Source organism: Mustelus asterias, chromosome 20 (genome assembly GCF_964213995.1).
Source record: "Mustelus asterias chromosome 20, sMusAst1.hap1.1, whole genome shotgun sequence".
NCBI lineage: Eukaryota > Metazoa > Chordata > Chondrichthyes > Carcharhiniformes > Triakidae > Mustelus > Mustelus asterias.
Genome location: NC_135820.1, coordinates 47,267,367 through 47,280,288, shown reverse-complemented (window position 1 = coordinate 47,280,288; position 12,922 = coordinate 47,267,367). Strand labels below are relative to the sequence as shown.

The 12,922-nt window shown below is 40.6% G+C and overlaps 1 protein-coding gene across 1 annotated transcript in view; it reads right to left on the bottom strand.

The window, feature by feature from the left end:
• Positions 1-12,112, bottom strand: part of LOC144508504 (cadherin-4-like) — a 650,983-nt gene extending 638,871 nt beyond the window's left edge. The window contains exons 1-2 of the mRNA XM_078236483.1: positions 11,831-12,112; positions 11,467-11,581 (exon numbers count right to left, since the gene is read on the bottom strand). Coding sequence (XP_078092609.1) covers positions 11,467-11,581; positions 11,831-11,884 — 169 coding nt within the window. The 5' untranslated portion in view covers positions 11,885-12,112. The remainder of the gene's footprint in view (positions 1-11,466; positions 11,582-11,830) is intronic.
• Positions 12,113-12,922: the final 810 nt, after the last annotated feature.

The window sequence follows — 12,922 nt, the reverse complement described above, 5'->3', positions numbered from 1 at the left end:
TTGGGCAACTTTTTGTCAGAGCTGTGTCATTCAGACTCGAAACGTTGACTCTGTTCTCTCTCCACAGATGCTGTCAGGCCTGCTGAGATTTTTCAGCACTTTGTTTTTGTTTCAGATTCCATCATCCACAGCAATTTGCTTTCACCTCTCATTCTAGATTGTCCAGCAAGAAGAATCATCCTCTCTACGTCTATTTCATCAGTCCCCTTTAACATCTTGTATATCTCAATTAGAATTTCTCTCATTCTTCTAGAGTATATAGGCCAAAATTACTCAACCTCTCTTCATAAGATAAACTGATCTCTGGAATCAATCTCATGAACCTCCTCTGAACTGCCTCCATCACAACTACATCCTTCCTCAAGGGGGCCAAAATTGTACATAATACTCCAGTTGCAATCTCATTGATGCCTTGTACAGTTGCAGCAACACTTCACTATTTTATATTCTATTCCTTTAGCAATAAATGCCAAAATTCCATTTGCCTTATTACCTACTGTACCTGCATACTGGTTTTGTGCAATTCATGCACAAGGTTACCCAGATCCCTCTGGACTAATGCACTCTGAAGTTTCTCTCCACTTAGATAATAAGTTGCCTTTCTATTTTTCCTTCCAAAATGGATGACCTCACACTTATGCACGTTAAACTCCATCTGTCAAATTTTGGCCCATTTACCTGACCCATTTGTAAACTTCTTTTTTCTTTGTTGAAATTTACTGTCCCACCTATTTTAGTCATGCTGTGGAGATGCCGGCGTTGGACTGGGGTAGGCCCAGTAAGAAGTCTCACAACACCAGGTTAATCAGACTTTAACCTGGTGTTGTGAGGTTTTTTATCTATTTCAGTGTCGTCTGCAAATCTGGCTAGAGCACCTTCTATCCCTGCATCCAAGTTATTAATACAGATTGTAAATAGTTGGGACCCGAGGACCGAACCCTGTGGCACCCCACCAGTTATATCTTGCCAACTAGAAAAGGACCCATTTATCCTGCCTCTCTGCTTTCTGTCGGTCAGCCAACCCTCTATCCCAACTAATAAATTGCCCCTGACCCTCTATGATCTTACCTCATGTATTAACTTTTGTGTGGTACCTTATCAAATGCCTTCTGGAAGTCCAGATACACTACATCTACAGGATCCCTATTTTCCAATTTGCTTGTTACATCTTCGAAGAATTCTAACAAATTAGTCAGACTCAATTTATCCTTCGTAAAACCATGCTAACTCTGATGGATTGCATTTTGACTTTCCAAATGTCCTTTCCAAACTTCCTTAATAATGGATTCTAACAATTTCCCAACAACAGATGTTAACTGGTCGATAGTTTCTTATTTTCTGCCTCCCTCCCTTCTTGAATAAGGAATGTATGCCATGACATTACCTAATTTTGCAAGGAATACTTTCCATCCGACCCTACCAACTTGGGTCAGCAGTCATAGCTTCACTTTTGATTCATGCTCCAGTTCTAATGCTTCAAATTACTGTGAGTGCTGGAATCTGAAATAAAAACAGAAATAACTGGAAAATCTCAGCAGGTCTGACAATGTATGTGGAGAGAGAATAACACTAACGTTTTGAGTCTGGATGACCCGGGCTTCAAATGTTGGCTCTATTCTCTGTCCATAGATGCTGTCAGATCTACTGAGATTTTCCAGCATTTTCTGCTCGTGCTTCATAACCCAGATTCACAATGTAATTCACCATTGATGGAGCACTATATGATCAGAGGGTTCATCTACCAGTTCAGATGAATGTAAAAGATCTACGGAACTATTTGATGAGCAGTGTACTGGACAACATTCTTTCCTCAACCAACACCATCAAAAATATATGAAAAAAAGTTTAATCTTACTTATTTTTATGAGGCATCACAGTGGTACTTTTGCCTGCATTAAAATGTCAACAGTCCAGAAAGCAATTTCAAAAATACAAACTATTTTAATACATCCTGGATTTGTGATAACATGCAAATGCAATTGTTTTTTTCCTTTTTTGGGACTTTATTTTTAATTAATTTCCTTCGTTATTTGAACCCAACAGCACAAGTGAACGGTATGGACAAGTGGGTCAGTTGGAGTGTATGTATTATGATGTACATGTGCATGTGTATGCATTATGATGCACAAGGCATTTTAGCTACCTGGGACATACTGGACAAACTAGTTGTATTCACATATATCAGTTATATTACTTTCATTTATAAAGCTTGGATATTGTGCAGTACGAAGTGAAAGGAAGCTTTTGAATGTAATTTTTTTTTTGGATTTACCCATTTCCCTGAAGTAACTCTCAGGCCAGGCATAACACATTTTCACACACAAACTCTGCTCATTTTGACAATGTTTCCCCACTCCGAAAAGAACAATCCTTCAGTTCCCAGCAAAAACACCTTCCGGCTCCTCAAATAAGGTCGGTGAATTAATTAGTAATAAATGTGACAGTTCTGTGTCATGGACTGCTATCCAACAGGAACTAGGGCTGAAATGCGGCAACTACTTTCATTTGAACTTTCAGAATAACAATTGATATTTTACCAAAAAAAACTAAAAATACAGCCTCATATCTTAACTGGTTTAATATTCTCTGAATGGTTAACAGGATATTTAGCTATAAAGTCAAGCTTGCCATTTTCTCTGGGTGAGAAACCTTCTTGTTATTTTTGGGTCAATGTTGCTTGTAAAACAAGGCACTGCTTATCAATGTACCAACAATAGTACTACTGATGATGGGTTTGGGTGAATGTCAATTGTAGAATTGCTTAGAACTTCCACTTTTAAAATTCTTTAACTATGGCAGAAATTGTCGCAAAGCATTTCAAAATGGGGGTGAGGAAATTGGGAACTTTGCAGAAAATTGTAAGACGGTGTTAAGAGAAGTGACAAATGGCAATGTGGAAAAATGTGCTTTGAGGTGGCTTTTGAAAGAGGAGAGAGATGAATTAAAGTAGTTTCGAAAGAGAATTCCCCACTGTGGGTATCATGATGGTCAAAGACTTAGCCAGGAAGTTAGAGGACAAGGGGTCATAGTCTCAGGATAAGGGGTAGCAAATTTAAAACAGAGTTGAGGAGAAACTACTTCTCCCAAAAGGTTTTGAATCTATGGAGTTCACTACCCCAAAGTGCGGTGGATGCTGGGACAGAGAGTAAATTTAAGGAGGAGATAGACAGATTTTTTATTGGTAATGGATTGAAGGGTTAAGGGGAGAAGGCAGGAAAATGGAGATGAGGAGCACATCATCCCCACTGATCATGATCGAATGGTGGAGCAGGCTTGATGGGCCAGATAGCCTAATTCTGCTCCTATATCTAACTAACTTAGGAGAAGGTAAGGACATAATTGAGAAAGAGATGTGCATGTTGTCATTAAAGGTGAAGAGGGTAGAAGTTGTGTAAAGTAATGTCATAGAGGGATGTGAAAGCAAGCATGCACACTTAGCATCATCTGACTAATTAATAAGTTAGTAGGATTTGGTACAAGGCAGGGTGCAGACAGTGACTTACTGGATGAGTTAGAGTTTATACATTTTGGATGTCTTGCGAAGAGAGCACAGGAGAGGACTGAGCCCAGGTATGACAAGATCTAGATGAGAATTTCATCAGCAGTGACAATGAACGCAGATTATATTACAGAAGTGAATAATGCCTGTAAAGACTTAAATATGAAATTTGAAATCCCATTCAGGTGACACAAAAATAATGTTACACACCATCATGCTCAAGCTGAGCATGGATGCAGGAAGAGGAATAGAATGAGGTGCTGTCCAAAATTTCTGGCAGGAGTCACACAGGACATGGTTAGTCCTGTCATCTAATTCAGGCCTCTTGCGAATTTTCAATTTTAATTTGTTCTACTGTTGGTGGTCAGCTTTCAGCAGCCTAGCTCCTAAGCTTTGAATTTTCCTCCCTAAAACTCTCTGCCTCTCTTTCTTGCTTCAATACGCTCTTAAAAACCTACCTGTTCCACCAAGCTTTTAGCCATCTGTCCTAATATCTTTCTGTGTGGATAAGGGTAAAATATTGCTTCAAAATGTTCCTGTGAAACATCTTGGGGCATTTAATTACGTTAAATGTGCTGTAGAAAGAGGAAGTATTGTTGGCATCATCAAATTGATGGGCTTATCCATTAGAACAGTACAGGAACAGTCATGAGCTAAGAATGGGAAGGTTGGGCATCATCAGTATACATACAGAATTCATTCTTAAGATATTATCACTGATAGTATCATGTAGATGAGGATTAGGAGTGTATTGAGCAAAGAACTTTAGGCTATAAGTAAAGGATTATATGGGCACAGAAGAACAATCCATTGTAAATAGTAAGTTGGGATATTTCGGAACAGAACCATGAAAAGGCAGCACAGGGAGGATCGCAAAGGATAGGCAGTGAACGAAGAAACAGTTGACCATTTTGAAGACCACAGTAAAGGTGTAGAGGATAAAGAAACATTAAAAACTCCAACCACAGTACTTCCTCCTTGCATTTTTTGCAAGGGCCCAATCAAGAATTTGAACTGAACCCGTGGAAAGATTTATGAGCACGAATATGTGTTCATTTTTTCGGTTGGATATGGAGAAACAACAGGTTGTATATCCTAGCAGAAACAGCAGCGATGCACAAACATCTGAAACCATCAAGAAGCAGTACAATCTTTCCTTTGAAAACAGCGTATCTAAAATATTTCTATTCCTCGTTACAACATTCCTTTTACTTGATGAAGCTGCATAACCAAATTTATCAAATTATTGACCACTTCTAAAACAGCAGAGGCGTCATTTCTAAAATGTTATAGCTTGGTTGTCATAATTGATTGAAAAAATGTTAATTTTACAAGCATGTCTCCACCTAACGTTTGTGGTAAAAAATGAAACTAAAAATCTCAGAAACATTTTAAGAACTACTGAATTTACTACATTAAAATGAAACAGTTGAACTGCAGTTAAAACACACAGGGGTAGATTCCAGCTATCAGGTCGCCAACTGGTTGACTACCCAATGCTGTCGGCACGTCACTGCTACTCACCGTAGCCAGCTCACTACAATATCGGGCAGGTGAGAGGCTGGCTTGGCCTGTGGGCAGGTGGGCTGAATTGGGGGAGGGGCAGTGGCCTTCATTTTTCTCGTAAAACCTGCAAGAGTGCACATGTTCCTTCTTGCCTCACAATAATGCTTTTCACGCTTTTATTTTTCTGGTTCTCTTCTGCTGCACTCGCGCTCACTGAGCAGAACATCTAAATGTCTGGTCTGACCAATAGTCCGTTAAAAAATGCATTGGGATCTTACATACAAGTTGACACCTCGAAATGCATAAAGAGGTGTCCCCATCTGACTCAAACAGGCATATTAGCAGGACAGCAAGTGGCCCAGGATGAATGGCAGTGGAATAGGACTGGGGTAAGTCCACCACCTCAGTCTGAACTCTGCTGTTAACTCATTTATACCTGGAGAAGTGAGTGAGTCAAGATATCCTCCATTTTCTCTGAAATATAAATAAAAATACCTGCACAAAAACAAACCTTACCTTCACTTCCCACACCAATCTCTATTTTTGATATTTTATTCTGTTGCCAATATATGTGAGCACATTACAGGAATAAAGTATGTGAGAGAATGCGGCAGCAGTTTTTAAAAAAAGGGAATTTCAGCCCTCAAGAGTAATAAGCCGTCCATATATGAAAGTATTAAGTACAGATTGTTAGCGGATGAACAGAGAATTTTCTATAAATCTGGGAGATGAAAATTTAAACCCCAACTTTGTACAGACTTGCTTTTCATTAAATGCAAAACTCCAGCCTATACACAGCAATGAGGGCTACTGTCTGGAGATACACTGTCACTGATTGTCACAAATATCTGCAATTAGCAACATTTCAAATCATATTCCATAGAATTATGTTTTCCAATTCCACAGAACACACACTGTAAACAGATAACGTCCAAATACAAATTTGCTTAACTGAAACTGAATCAGTGGATTTGCATGAACAGAAACGTGCACTACAGTGGTTCTATTATGCACACCAGCACAGTCGCTTCGCAGTGATTTGAAGGGGAAAATATCACACTGAATAACTGGACTCATCAAAAAGCTGCTGCATTAATCCTTTCACTAGCCTTGGAAGATCAGAAATTCCTGGAAATCAGTTACAACCTTGTGAACGGCCCCACTGGCATCAAAGAAGATTCGGATTAGGGGGACAATATGTAATAGAGTAAACAGAAAATCCTTTGGATAGCAGTAGGTGCTTTTAACAAGAATGAACAGCGAAAACAACTCAACCATTTTTTTTTTTAGTTTATTTATTAGTGTCACAAGCAATCTTACATTAACACTGCAATGAAGTTACTGCTAAATTCCCTTAGTCGCCACACTCCGGCATCTGTTCGGGAACGCTGAGGGAGAATTTAGCATGGCCAATCCACCTAACCAGCACATCTTTCAGATTGTGGGAGGACCTGGAGGAAACTCACGCAGACACGGGAAGAATGTGCAGACTCCGCACAGTGACCCAAGCCGGGAACTGAACGTGGGTCCCTGGCGCTATTAGACAGCAGTGCTAACACTGTGCCACACATACAGTGAAAGCTACAGTATTGACCAAATCTTCTTCCCACCTCCCTTTTTCATTAAGCCTCAACAGGGGATGTTGTTAGCACTTTGGGTGACATGAGAAAATTGCGCCCAAAATGCATCGGGAATTGAGCTGGTTAGGTAATAATTTCTGTTAAAATTCATTTGCGTAATCAAAAAAGTAAACTCTGCCACAAAACAGCACAATCGGACATAATAAAATGCAATCATTTCTTTCCCATTAAAAAGAATGCAGTTTTACTGAATGGGTTTGATCATCAAAAATCAGCATTTTTAAACGTGGGTGTTGAGTCCTCCACCTGTGAGTAATCACATTTAACAGAATTGAAATTGACATAAAATGCTTTACTGAATCATTTAATAGTTTCATTGGTGTGCACTGATCAGTTTTGGATTAATTTAAGTATTAGGTATGAGAAATTATATATGTCCACTCGTACCTGTGCACCTAAGTGAAAGCACAATTTTTAGAGCCATCCTGAACTAGTGGGATCTTGCAATTTTGACCCAGGATTTTGTGGCCAGCTTTCAGGGCAGGACCTGATCTGGATAAACTAGATCTTGAGCCAGCAGAAATGTCTGTGATAAACATGAGCATAAGTGCTTTGGTATATAGCTCATTCAGATATTATGTTATCTGATCAAGGGAATCAAAAGTTATCATTGATATGTGAACTGTGGAGTTGAGGCCACATTCCGATCAGCCATGATCTTTTGAATGGTAAAGCAGGCTTGAGGGGCTGAATGGTTTACTCCTGCTCTTAATTTGTACACTTTGTATGTTTACCTTGATTTAGCAATTGCGCTGGAATCTGGATGGAAAGCTAGCAAGACACAAACAGAAACTCTACCATCAGATGTTTATTCTTGTGTGGAATGTATTTTAAAATTTCAATTTTAGCCAGACTAATTTAAGATCCTTTAATATATTCATAAGTAAAACGACTGACTGCGCTTCGGATCAGTTGGAATATGTTGCCCAAAACAGAGTTCAGTAGCAAAACAACAGTAGATCTATATTTCACGAGGAGTAATAAGGTTGCATGAAGACTTCATTCACATGCAGAAGTGGCAATATTTTACACTATCGTAGAATCACAGAGCACGGAAAAGGCTCTTCAGCCCACTGAGTCTGCACCGACACATTGGAAACACCTGAACTCCCACCTAATCCCATCTGCCAGCACTTGGCCCATCGCCCTATGATTTAGCTTTGGAATTAAAATATCTGTGATGATTTAAATCACAGGAAAGAATTGATCTTTAAATTGTCTGATCTGGATGGATAACTAAAGTCACATAAACATGCATTCACATGCACAGACCATCCTCAATCATTATATCATTAAGTAACAAATCAAATATAAATTGTTCAAGGACTAGGATTGGCAGGAACACACTGCACTATTTCAACCTTAAATATGGCAAGTATGCTATTCTTTTGTAAATTAAACTACCCAAATATATCTGCCTAAGATCAGCTCTGACTGAGGGTCATCCAGGCTTGAAACATTAAACTCAGAAGGACATATTTTACACAGAGGGTGGTGGGGGCCTGGAATGCGCTGCCAGGCAAGGTGGTGGAGGCGGACACACTGGGAACGTTTAAGACTTATCTAGATAGCCACATGAACGGAGTGGGAATGGAGGGATACAAAAGAATGGTCTAGTTTGGACCAGGGAGCGGCACGGGCTTGGAGGGCCGAAGGGCCTGTTCCTGTGCTGTATTGTTCTTTGTTCTATTCTCTCTCCACAGATGCTGTCAGATCTACTGAGATTTTCCAGCATCCACAGTAATTTGCTTTTATCCACTTAAGATCTATCTGGCTTAGGATCAGTCATGGGTATATGTATATTCTGTTGATTCTGGGACAGGAGCACATTTCCTGACATCCACTTTTTTTTGTTTTAAATCCCTATTTTAGCAGTGGGCCACTGGGTTCTACTTACTCCAGTTGAAACCTTTCTTTCTCTTGGCATTTGATATCTATTCGAGGCCTGGGAAAAGTCATGGAAATTTAGGCGCGTCATCAGGAGTATTATATATGAGCCACCACAAATGACAGATGAATCAATAAAGAAATGCTGAAACTTGATTGCGCTCATGATGATAAACTTCCAACCCTGCGTTCAAAGCTGGTTTCCAGTGATTGAGAGTAACTTTTTTCCTTAACTTGTTCCTATCTATAAAATGGATGCTAAGAGCCTGAATGTAGAACAAGGTGCAAAAAAAACTAAGAGATGTAATTCTAAAATGAAAAGTAAGAAAAATAACATGGACTAGTTATATTCAATCAAATTGACATTTTAAAATGGATGAGATAGCTAAGAGAATGCAAAGAAATAGGAACAAAAGGGTAAGCAGAAATTTGCTCATGCCATTTTTTTTAAGAATCATATTGAAAACATGTTAGTTCTACAAGATTGTCATATTACTGTTACTCATGATTCAAGAATAGTTTTATCATAACATTGGTATGCACTTCAGCACTGTAATCTGTGAATGTACACTTGCAAAATTGACTAACCCTGGACCAGTTGACAATTTTATGGTTAAATATTATTTATATTTGTTTAAGTGCTGTCCGTTCAAATACACGACAAGATAATAACAGAATGCAGCAACAGCTATCAATCCAACACAAAATTGTCCCTTTTTTTCTTTTAAGAAGGTGGGTGTGCAATTGAAGATATTACATTGGATATCAATAGATCAGTTATATACAGTAATTATGTCCTGACAAGCATGAAACAGCAAACAAAGGTTAACTCTGCATTTCAACTTTTGTATCTCATTCAAAATTCTCGATTTCAGTGTTACTTAAGAAGTTCCGCTGTCACATGAGTCTTTGGTGTTCTGCACAACCTAGGCTTAATGTAAATCCTGGTAAATGTTTTCAAATTGTCAGACCAAATAAACTTTTCCATTTATTCAATCTGGACAAATACAACTCATTCATTTATTGCACTGCTAGAGCTTTAGAGACACCTGATGCCACTATTCAAATCATACAGCTCTGGTTTATTCCAAATTGTGCAAGTTTTAGCATATTAAGCTTATCTATCACTTTGATACACCCGGCTTCTTTGAAATCAGTCTTTCCAATCTAATGTTCAATCCGTTACTTCTGAAAGCACAACACTTTTTTTTACTTCATGGAATGGTGTGTGATAGGACTAAGATTTCCAGCAGTGAAACTGACTTCAGAAATAACTGGCTAGTTTATCACTGCGATGTCATATCATTGCTTCCAATGGTACCACACTCTACAAATATTATGAACCGCCAGTAATTCACATTACATAAAAATTGTACCTTCCACTAAACCATCTTGGCTTCCAGCCCATGAAGAACTTAGCTTTTCATAAGCATGGAACTCTTTGTACACCCACATTGTGGTTCATTACTTGTAAAGCTAACCACAATGTCATTTCAGCGTTCTGAACTTTCAAATGGGTTTTTGCACACATTTTCCCCACTCGGCAAAAGAGAAAAAAAAATTCATATCATCTTGTCACAGCGATGGTAAATAAAACCATGTTCATAAAACAAATAAAAAATAAGCATGAACCAGGTTCATCAACAGTATTCATTCATATATCCATGTGTGGTGGCTGGAAATATGTCATGTCTACAAGACATCTGTACTGTCAAGAGATTCAGATTTTGGTCAAGAGATTCAGATTTACCCAAGATGATTAAAAGACAACTATAATGATGACAATTCACCACCTTCAGGAACGAAATCTGCCCCATGGAAATATTAAAACCACAATAGGGGAAGAGTATGGGTGATAAATTCCCATCTCCCCTTCACTCCCAATATCTGGGCACCCAATATAATGAGATTCGTCCACTGTTTGCCCTGGCTGCCCCTTCCCCAAATATTCTCTGGCTGCACTTGGCTAACTTGAATTAAAGTCCACAATGTCTGGAAGCGTCACACCATTAGAAATGCGGGGATACACGGCACGGCTTGTCAGCCACATTCTGCAACCCCCGCTCATGCATTTTGCACCGGTCTCGTTCGGCCTCTTGTTAAAAATCCCCCAGAAAACGGAACGGGGCAAACCCTGGAGAGGGAGTTGGAAATCGATGAAACCCGCAGATTGGTTTACATGTAGCCAATGGCACGGACCCAGCACTCAACAAATCCGTTCCTTTCCCCCCACCGCCCCCCTCCTCCTCCGTGCGAAAATGGCTTTTAAAACAGACATATATCTCACGCATCAATGCACAAATACTTGACAGATACAAAGTTTGCAGGGCACAAACTCGAGGAGCTGCACGTCAAAGGCGCAGCCGGGGAGTGAAATGAAATCTACCCGCTTCCTTCAGCGATGAATTCCTCCATTCAGTTTAATTAGACAGCTTTCAAACACAGTTACTGCACAAGTCAGGGAAGGGGAGAGAGAGAAAAAAAACCCCTAGAAGCGTATTGAAATATACCGGAGCTATACATCAACACCAAGAGAAATAAACGAGCGGCCACACAAGGCAGCATCCGCAGACTCTGAACCAGCTTACTGAAGGATGGTGGGGAGGAGGGAGTGGGAAATACATCTTTCCAGTCATTCTCATCGCTTCAATTACCAAAACATACATATTTTTTTTTTAAAAAAAGCTTGATCTGATCATGTGTTAAAAGTAGGCAGTGAAAGTTTTATTAAAGCTTATGAATGAGGGGAGGGATACTGGTGGTGGGACGCGTTTACACTGTTCTGGCTCTTTGCCACTTCCACTACGGATCTTTCCAGCCTCCCCCTTTATTGCAAAGTAACGGTGAGAGAGAGGTTGTATATATCCCTCAGCAGCCCGGGCTGCCTTCCTTGTTGGGAGCTGGGGGGGGAGTCGCATTGAAACATCTTCTTACCTCTAAGGAAACTCTGGCCTTCCGACACACTCCTGGGAACAGACACTGCATATACATCATCGGAAAATCCAGTCCGACACCAGGGTATTCTCCCCTCAGCATCCGCCGCCGTTGCCTGAAATTACCAGAAATTATCCCCATTCAAACTTATTGCTGCTCGCAACTACTCGCAGTTTAAAATGCTTCCAAAAAAAATAATTAACAGCGGGGCACAATTTAAAGAACACAGCGAGGGAGAGAGAAAACAAAAGCCAACACATAACAAATAATAATAGGACAGAGCTTTAACAATAACTGCGGCTCCAGCAACCGTACCAGCAAAGATTTATCAAGCAGCAATTAACAAGATATATCATTCTCTCACCCGATCTGAGCAAATGAGCAGAGCGATCGGAAGGATGGCAGCGGAGGTTAGCATCCTGCGAACTGCAGACCTCCCCCCACCCTCCCTCCCCCAGCCAGGCGACCACCAAAAAAAAAACAGGAGAAAGTCGGGCAAAGTTGAGATGAAAATAAAGCCCCCGCCTGCGGAGCGAGTGTGGGTGCAGTGTGTGTGAGAGAGAGAGTGCAGCCTCTCTTCCCTGTCTCTCTCTCTGTATGTGTGTGTGTGTGTGTGTGTGTTTCTCTGCACTGGGCTTCTTCTCTTGTGTCTGTATCTCTGTCAATTTCACGCTGCAGGTGCGCCGCGCTGCACTAGCAACCTCCCCCCGACCGTCAGCACGTCAATAACCCCTCCCATAGGGGGCTGAGCCACAGCGCACAAGGCAAGGCTTAAGCCCTCCTACCACACCCCCCTGAAGGATTTACATGACAATACAGGTACCAGGCACTGACAGCTCTTCTGGGCCACCCCCTCCCCTTTACAAAACAAACAAATAATTCGGAAGCACTGCGTTCTGGACAAGACATATCCACACCGCTGCTTTTTGTGTTAAAAAAAAGAAAAATGTTGGCCCAGCTCGACCATTAGTTTACATGTGTGTGGTCACATAATAAGCAGGACAGGCCGAGGGAATGGGACTGATTCCCTCCCCAACACAAGGCTCCCCCTGCCCTCTCCAAGACCACTTTAGCTCAAACACCAGTACTCTGCAAAATGGGTTGGAGACCCGGGGGTCACGGCTTCCTACCTTATTCACGGAAAACGCAAATCAAAACAACATTGGAAGTCATCTGCATTTGCTCGCCACATACAGTAAGGACTAATTCACAAAACTTTCGCCACAGGGTTCCCTAATATGTTAAACTTGCCTTATGGAGGCACACATGAAAGTCCTAATTTCAAACGATCACAAATTCATAGAATCCCTTCAGTGCATTCGGCCCATCGAACCTGCACAAGAACGGTTCCAACCAGGCCCTATCCCCACCCTAATTACCCTGCGAGTCCCCCTAACACTAAGGAGCAATTTAGCATGGCCAAACACCCTAACCTGCACATCTTCAGAAAACTGAT